This window comes from Caenorhabditis briggsae, assembly GCF_000004555.2.
Source record: "Caenorhabditis briggsae complete genome, chrX, whole genome shotgun sequence".
NCBI classification, from domain to species: Eukaryota; Metazoa; Nematoda; class Chromadorea; order Rhabditida; family Rhabditidae; genus Caenorhabditis; species Caenorhabditis briggsae.
The window spans coordinates 20,170,410-20,179,432 of NC_013491.2; the positions used below are offsets into that span (position 1 = coordinate 20,170,410).

At 37.3% G+C, this 9,023-nt stretch overlaps 1 protein-coding gene across 1 annotated transcript; it reads left to right on the plus strand.

Moving 5' to 3' along the window:
* Window positions 1-173: 173 nt before the first annotated feature.
* On the plus strand, window positions 174-8,388 carry CBG28110 (the record flags this gene model as incomplete). Its single annotated transcript, XM_045240666.1, has 25 exons — window positions 174-197; window positions 245-340; window positions 402-503; window positions 545-616; window positions 810-1,016; window positions 1,107-1,310; window positions 1,359-1,655; window positions 1,707-1,826; window positions 1,881-2,039; window positions 2,356-2,502; window positions 2,555-2,704; window positions 3,019-3,159; window positions 3,212-3,376; window positions 3,614-3,814; window positions 3,893-4,039; window positions 5,107-5,268; window positions 5,458-5,604; window positions 5,661-5,828; window positions 5,931-6,023; window positions 6,133-6,222; window positions 7,117-7,209; window positions 7,263-7,550; window positions 7,598-7,648; window positions 7,698-7,769; window positions 8,335-8,388. 25 exons carry the CDS (start codon window positions 174-176, stop codon window positions 8,386-8,388), a joined length of 3,450 nt encoding a protein of 1,149 aa, XP_045098696.1.
* Between the last annotated feature and the right edge of the window lie 635 nt (window positions 8,389-9,023).

Here is a 9,023-nt window from a genome sequence, read left to right on the forward strand (position 1 = left end):
AATTTAAAGTTTTAATTTAGTTTCGAATTCTCCGCTAAATTTTTTCCTCCAAACACAATGTCGTAACAATCATTTTTTTTAGCTTTAAACTATTGTTTCAAATTCAGGACCTTCAAATTGCTGTCAGCGTTACGGTACTGCACAAAAAATAGTTTCTGTACTGCTCAAAAAAAATGGAAGCATCGGAAGATGACAAGGTGATACAATTTCAAATCCTTGTCCGAGACTTATATTATCAGTTCAGACCGTTGCAATAAGTAGACTGCCACCAAAGAAAAAACCAGGAAGACCTCCGAATAAGCCAAAAACAGATGGAAATGTTCCAGATGCCTCGGTCAAGGTAAATTCGTTTTCTAAAAATAAGTTAGAATTTTTGGTGCGCTACAATCTTGAAACTTCAGGTTGATTCAAAGAATGAAAGTGCTCCTGCATCGTCAAAGAGTGGAGACCAACCAAGAAAAAGAGGTCGACCGAAAACATCAAAAAGTTCTACAAAAGTCAAAGTAAGATATGTTTCAAAGAATTGAAACAGTTATTTTTTAAGGGTCCATTTGGAAGAGGACCTGGAAGACCACCGAAGACAGAAACGGATTCATCACAAAATTCTTCAGCCCAGGTAAATTTTGATTTTCAATACAATGCTCCAAGCGCAATTCTTTGTTAAATATGGAGAAACTGCGATGGCCTTACAAGATTGCATAATCCAGGACCAAGTCGTTTGTTTAACAAAAATTCATTTCAAAGTTGATGTATCCGATCCGGGCAGGATTCATCAGGATTTTCTGAAAATATAAAAAACAAAATTCCAGGTAAAACGACCACGTGGAAGACCACCAAAGAGTAAAGCTGTACAAGAGGGTGATCAGGGAGCTCCAACACAGAATCACCAAGCAGCTGAAAGCGGAACGAATGAAGCAAATGGCAGTGGGAGTTCGGGACAAAATGACTTACAAGACCATACTGAATTCCTTCGAATAGTATTGGAAGAGCATGAAAGAGTCAACAACTTGAATGAAGTGAGTATTGTTTCAGATGGAAATTATGTCGTGTACATACTAAATGTTCTTTATTGAAAACATTTAAAAAATGCATTAAAACAATTTCAGATGACTCCCAACACGGGCACATCATCGTCCTCTATCTCCTTGCCAGCATCACCAGCTAATTCTCAAGCTACACACCCAGTAGTTGATGAAACCGAACAATTGCCTCAAGTGGATGAACCAGAAAATCGCACTATTCCCACTGATGCTGAAAATATAACCAGTGCGGCAATCACATCTAGTTTTTCAACAATCCAAAATCACGACGTAAATGATATTTGTTTCTCTAGAAAACAAGAATCCATTTTTTTGTAGGTTGTAGTGGAACCCAACCCAGCGACTGATAGGCAGAATGGATTTCTGAGTTTTGTCACACATGCTTCATGTAACTTGGTTCCACTTGAAGAAGATGTTGCCGGTCCCTCTTCTTCTATTTCTCTCGCTCCAGAACCTTCTACCGCCACTTCTCAACACGTTTCTCAACCCAATGAAGCTGCCTCTTTTTGGAAACCAAGTAAAAGTGAGCTGGATTTGGCTGAGTTTATCGGTATGACGGTTTGTAAAAGGATGCGTGAGTCACAAGGATTGCCGCAACCCGTAGGATTGAATTCTGTAAGTTTTAGATACAGCCCCCATTCTTAGTTTGAATTGGGTTAACTTCAGAATGAAACGGCTTCCACGTCCCCAGCTCGCCAGTGCTCTTTGCCTGAGACAGTCACAGTAAGAGACGTTTTAATACCAGCTACACAGAGAAAAGAACAACGACCCCGACGTCCACAAAATGTAATCTATAATATTCAAACTACAGCTAAATCAACAAATTTCTAAACTTCACAGAGACGGACTCGTGTCGCCCAACATTCACAACCAACATTGCCAACCAATGATTCAGGACCAGCTGCTGCTGCTCAGAAGCTTCCAAATACTCCAAACTTAAACTGTGATGGATCCTTACCCGGAACATCAGGGATTCCACCTACTAGGAAGTCCGCTAAAGTGAGTTTTTAGTCTTAAAAATATACAATTTCGCATTTTAGACGATTGTGGTTTCTGAATAGAATAAATCACTTAAGAAATTTAATAACATTGTTCAGAAATATTGAGAAATAATGTTTTGTTTTTTTATTTCAAAAACTAATTTTTGAAATATTAAACACAATAATTTTTGAAAAATGATTTAAAATTATTTTTGGAAAATTATATTCTGAAAAGTTTTTGGAATTTATTTTTGAAGTTATTATTTTTGAAAAAATTATTTTTTGAAAACATTTTTTCAAAATTAGTTTCGAAATTATTTCTGAACAATTTGCAGCAAGAAACGTCCAGAGCTGACCAGTCAATGCCTGCTTTGATGCCTGCTCCAGTCCCAGCAAACGACACACCCATGACGTCTGGGCCATTGCACAGTTCTGAAAACCAATCACAACTTACATTACAAAGCTCTGAGAATTTTCAAAAGGTTATTTATGAGTTTCAAATTGACGCTAATTCTATCATTTCAAATTTTACAGGAGCAAATTTGTTTCGGCAACCTTCCAGCGTTACCATTCAATGTTATCGGGGTTCCTGTTATAAATCTTCCTGGTTTTCCAGTAGATCTCCGAAGCTTTCTGAACCCGAAGGGATCATTGCCGAGTGCATCTGGGATTCCATCTGTTACCGTGAGTTTTTTTTTGTCATAAAAAATTCAATGTTGAATTATTTTTTGGAACAGAACTCGGAGGGTACAATGATTTGGGGTACAAGGGGTGCAAAGGGATTCAGGGGTACAAAATCCATAATTCCAGAGTACAAAATTCGATTTATTCATGTTTTTGCATCCTGAAATTGCTTTGTACCCACTATTCTAAATTATTCGCTTTTTTTGTTATGGTTTTCAAAAATTTATTAAACACCAAAAAACCCTAATATGATTGTTTCGAAACCTTATCAACATACCAAAAGTCATCGCAGAAAAATATTTAATAAGTTGCAGCAAGAAACGCCACCCACTTCTTCAACTGGCCAGTGTGCTTTGCCCGCTACTGTCACAGTGAAAGACATTTTACTACCATCTACGCAGAGAAGTGGAAAACGAGTTCAACGTCCACCACAGCGGGCTGAAAACCCACAGAAGGTAATTCACAACGTTCAAATTGAAGATAATTATACTTTTAATAATTTCTCAGAAAAAGATTCGTTTCGCCTGGCCATCCATGTCATCCGATTTTCCTGAAATTCCTGATTCTGTTCAAAATGTGCTGGATTTTTTGGAAGATTCCAGAAGCTCTCTGAACTGTGACGGGTCAATGCCTGGAACATCAGGGGCTCCACCTGCTAATAATATTGTTGACGTGAGTTTTCAGTCATTAAAAAATTGTAATGTCGATCTTTGATAATTTTTTGTAAGATCTAAAAATCAATAGAACCATGGAAAACATTATGATTGTTAGTTGGAAACATACGTACTTTCATTTTTACATTAACTTCGGTTTTTAAAAATGAATAAACTACAAAAAAAAGATTGGACGCATGAAAAAATACATTTTTTCATTTTGAATATATTTTTTTAAATTTTGGATAAATTACAGCAAGATGTGTCCACGTCAGCTGTCCAATCTTATGTGCCTGGCTCAGTTCAAGTTCCTAGTTTACCATCTGCTGATTCTGGAGTTGTCCGAACTGTTCCGAACGTCCCGAAGGAAGTTTCCAGAAGCTCGGGGAACACAGAAGATTCAACGCCTAAAACACTCGACACTCCACCAATCGCTCGCGTTAATAAAGTCGTCAATGTGAGCAATAACACATCATTTTTCGGATTCTTCCATGAATGTACAATAATAAAAGAATCTCTATTCTTTTTATTACAGGAAGCATCTTCTACGCCATGTACTGGTCAGACTTCTATTCCTGGACCAGTCCCAGTAAACGCCACTCCGACTTCATCTGTGCCAACTACACAGAAAGCTGAAAAAGAGCCAAACCTTCCACCAAAACGCTCTGAAAATCCACCAAAGGTAGTCTAGAAGTTTTGGCTCTTTTCGATTATAGCGGGACAATGGCCGAATGAGTGGTACAATGGCCAAATGAGTAGTACAATGGTCAAATGAGTGCTACAATGACCGAATGAATGGTACACTGGCGGAATGGATGGTACAATGGATTTTTGAATGTTTCTGGCCACGACCGCATTTACTGTTCTTGGAACTGGTGGATCTTCTACTAAGAAATTATGAAACATATGAAATTAAGGCCCCGGATCTCGGATTCATTGCAAAAAAGTACTTTGACTGTACACCGAGCTTCTCGGGGGCTCTCGTTAAGAGGTTGCGATTATTTGCTATTTTCCCATTTGCTTTGAAAGATCTTTTGCTATACTCTCAGTTGTTACAGCTCATTTGCTATATTTTTTTGAAATTATAGGCCTGGTAAAAATTTCGAAAAAAAACAATGTTTTAGTCTAAGCCTGTAGTGAAAAACAAACAAAAAAGTTATAGAAAATTATAGGCTTACATTAGGCTGAAACGCTCTACACCCTAACATTTCATGCAGTCTTTGAGCCAGAGTCCCTAGAAGATCTGTGTACCCTCAATGTACCCTTTTTCGATGTTCCCTCGGAATATGGACCCCAAAATCATCAATTTCATAAATTCTTGTAGCCCTGTTTTTTAATGATGCGTCAGGTAGAAAAAGTTTCACCAGTTCGTAGAGCAGTAGATGGGGCTGTGGCCGGAGACATTGAAGTAAGGATAAAAATGAAAAAGAATTAGGAGGGAGTTGGCCGTCAAAACAATCAAATTGTTTTCTACACATAAAGAATACGAAATGATTGAAAACATATAACCACTGTCAAACCATAAGGGATGTGAGACCTCCCTATGTTTTCCTATGTTTTTGAGACTCGTAATTTTCCATGAGCCCTGTGAAATCCCATTTAACCTTTTAACACCCATGGGACCTGTAAGCTCAGACAGAGCCTGCACTTATTCGGCCATTGTATCGTTCATTCTCCATTGTTCCGCTATAATCGAACAGGGCAGAAGTTTTAAAATAAAGCGAATTCAACATTTTTTGTATTTTACAGAAACGGATTCCAGTCGCCATACCTTCACTTCCAGTCGTACCATCCAATGTTTCTGGAACGTCTGCTACTGCTCAAAAAATTACGAACATTCCAAAAAATCCCGAAAGCTCTCGGAACTCTGATGGGGCCCATTCTGCTGGTCCCTCTAATAACCTTGCCAATGTGAGATTTAGTTAGAAACAATAGTATTTTTCGCAACATTCAAATTCTTTTTTGTTGGCTTCCAAAATGTAAAACAATTAAAAAAACTTTAATATGATTGTTCGCAAATGCTATTAATAAAAATGTCGCAGAAAATATATTTTATTTTGTATCCATTCCCAGTTTCTTATTAGTTTTTATCAGTTTCAGGGGGAACCGTCTTCCACGACATCAACTGGCCTGTCCTCTTTACCTGATTCAGTCACAGTGAGAGACCTTTTGAAGAAGTCTATGCCAGTTACGCAGAGAAAAAGATATACTCAACGTTCATCGCGATACTCTGAAAACCCACCAAAGGTAATATCGCGTTTTTAATATTACGTAGAGCTAATCAGATATTGTTTGATCTTCAGGTTTATTTCGTTCTTCCTCTCCCACCATCTAATATGCCCAAAACTTCTGCTTTAAATAAAAAGGTGCAGGGTCCTTCAGAAGATCCTAGAAGCTCCCGAAACTGTGATGGATCGTTGCCCGGCACATCAGGGATTCCACCGGCTGTCCGTGGTAGAAGATCCGCAAATGTACGTTTTATATTATTTCAAAGCTACCAAATTGGACACATAACCAATAAATTGTAACTTTGTATCAGAAAGCATAACAAAGAAACAAAAACATATTTTCAGGTTAACCCAGTCGCTCAAAGTTCTTCAAACACACGGTCACTTCCAACTCCACCTTCAGTCGCTACACGAAACATTCCATTGGCCATCAGGAAGGTAACGGTTTTTGCTTTTTCTTAAAAGTTGTTTTTATTCTTTTGAATCAACGACAACTTTTGCTAGTCTCCCCAAAAAATTGAATAATGTATAAAAAACTAATTTTCAGGAGTTAGCAGACAATCTGAAAACAACTCTAAAAATGACTCCGATGCTTGCCTTGAAATTGTCTCTTGAGTACAAAACGCCAATCGAATTGGTAAGTTGTTCTGTTTAAAGTTGAAAAAGTATAGTTTTGGTCTTGAAAACATTAATGATAAGCTCGAAAAACGTACGAAGCTCGAGAAACTTAATCAAGGGTAATTCAGCACCTTGCAAACCCAGACTTTTATTCTAAAAAATATTTTTCAATTTTTCCTCGATTTTCAGGTTGTTTCGAAAATTGAAAAAAAAATTTTTTTGCATACCTGTCGCGGGCCGGGCCGGTGGGGAAAATTTCACTGGCCCGTCCAGGCTCGGCCCGGTTGGCCTGGGTTTTTGAGGCAAAAAAAATTTAACAGTCATGTTTGGAGAGAATACTGGATTTTTGGGAACATTTCATTAAAATGTCTTTGTTTTCAGCTTTAAGAAGAGCCCTGGGATAAATTTCTTGCTTTAAAATGATAATTTTGACAAAAATGTATCAAAAATAAACAGAAAACTTTTGAAATATTTGGAACCCGGGCCGACGGGCCGGGTTGGGACGGGAAAATTTTTCTCCAGCCCGGCCTGGGCCGGACTGGGCCGGGCCGGGCCGAGCTGGGCCGGGTCAGGATTTAGCAAGTATGAATTCTTGGAAAAAAGCGGGACAATTACGGAATCACATTACGGAATCACATTCATTTTTGAGTATGACAAAATATAATGTTCTAAAAGGTCCTAGAAGTTGAGAAACTCGTTTTTGAAATTTTTTTTTCACAGAAAATTTGATTTTTGGTAATGGAACTGATATAACTAGGCTGAAAAGGCTCACATTTTCAGAGCTGCCTGGATAGTCAATTTTTAACCTATCCTGAAATTTTTTTCAAAATGGGATCACAAGGTGTTGAGGTCCTTTATAAAAGTCAAAATTGTTTGTGTAATTTAACTCTACCACTACATATTTTTCGTACAGATCGAATCCTGGCATGCAAGGCACGCGATGATTAAAAGACTGCACGAGTACCTTAATGAGTCAAGAAAAGACATTCATCTCCAATGGCAAACCGTAAGTAACCGAAAAAAAACCAGCAGAACAAAAAAAAATAATTCCATTTACAGAAATACAACAACATGCCCATCAACTGGACACAGGCGACATACGCGGCTTTGTACATTGCGTTGAATAAGCTTGCAATTACAGGCAAAGTGGCCATGCAACCGTTCATTCATGATTTTCTCAAAAAGGAGAGCGCCAGAGAGCAGGAGGTTGTCCAAAGCTTTTACGCCATCGAATTCTCTCAGCTGGATCCTGATACCAGGAAAGTGGTCGACGAGGTGGCGCGGAGCGGAGCAAGTGTGGAAAAAATAAAGAATAGAGCACAGAGCTTACGAGTTCCCCACGAAATCGTGAGTGTATGAAGAACATTTTGTCGAATGACAACCATTTTTTACAGGTTTTCCACCGGCAAGTAGTTCTTGCTGAAAATCGCCAAGGAGCTGAGAAGGTAAGTTCATACATTCCCCGAGATTTGCCAACAAATTGAAAAGTTTTAGGTTGATGATACAGCTCAGCCACGTTCCTCGTCTGCTCCGGACGCGGAAAAACAATTAAAGAAGAGCCAAAAAGTAAGTTTGAAGTTTCAGATATTCAGAAAAAAATGTTGTTTTATTTCCAGTAATTGATCCAGTACGATTTGTCACAGAGCCGAGAGGAACACTTTTCATAAATCCAATCTACCTTTAAAAATCTTTCTTTAACTCTTTTTTCAATCATATTTTCGAAACTAGATCTCTCAATTTTTTCTCCCACTTTTCGCGCCAGTTTTTTTTTTCATTTTTCTTACCAGGTATTCATCAATCCAATCTCATTTTTAAATATTTTCCACATTCTCTTTCTCTTTTTCGTGATCATCTTTTTAAACTAGATTTTCTCAAAATTTTTCTCTCACTTTTCATGTCGGTTTTTTTTTTAAATTTTCTTGCCACCATTTTTTAAAAACTTTAAATTATTTTTAAAATATTCTAACAACGTGTTTTCGGGAATTTTCAGGTGAAACCGAAATTGATTTGTGAATTTCTAATCAATTACAGATTCAAGGACGATCAGTTATATAAAAACTAAGTAAAGTTAATTAAACAACATGAGTAGTGTAAAAGAATTACTGTGATTTCAAATTTTGCTTTTTTTCAGCCAATATTGAAAACATTTACGCGTTTCCATTCGATTCAAAAATTTGGCCGATGATCGGAAAGCATTGCTTTCGGAGTTTTTGCTCATTCAAAATTTTCGAAAAAAAAATGGCTCCCAGTCTTTTGCTCAGCCCTGATAAAGCGGCCACGAAAGTATTTCCTTTGTTTTTTAAACTGTAACTTTGTTTTGAAATAAGTTACAGTCAAAAAATCAAAAAATTATCAATCATCGGCCGATACTGTACCTAAGAATTTGCATTTTTCACATTTTTCTGTTTTTGATTTGAGAAAATGGTCCCATGCATTCAAGCAAATGTTCTTAATTTACCTGTATTCGAATAGACAGGAAATTACATCAACCCCCATTGTTCGTAGTATGAAAAAAGTTACTACAATTCTCGAAATTTCAAATTATCTTATCTCGAATTTTTGCGTCACTGCAATAAATCTAACTAGCGAGAAGTTTTCGAGGACTTTTCTTGAATCGGTTATCCAGTTTGTCTTTCAATTTGGCAGGGGAAGAAGATTTATGTTCAATCGTTTGTTCGTCATGAGAGATAGAATTTGAAGAAATTGAGAAGTCATATTGTTTGGTCGTCAGGTATACACATCGGAAAAGAAGAAGTGTCTGCTTTATTTATCGGTTTGCAGGAAAATGGTTGATTGGCAGAAAGATCTAGAGTTTTGATA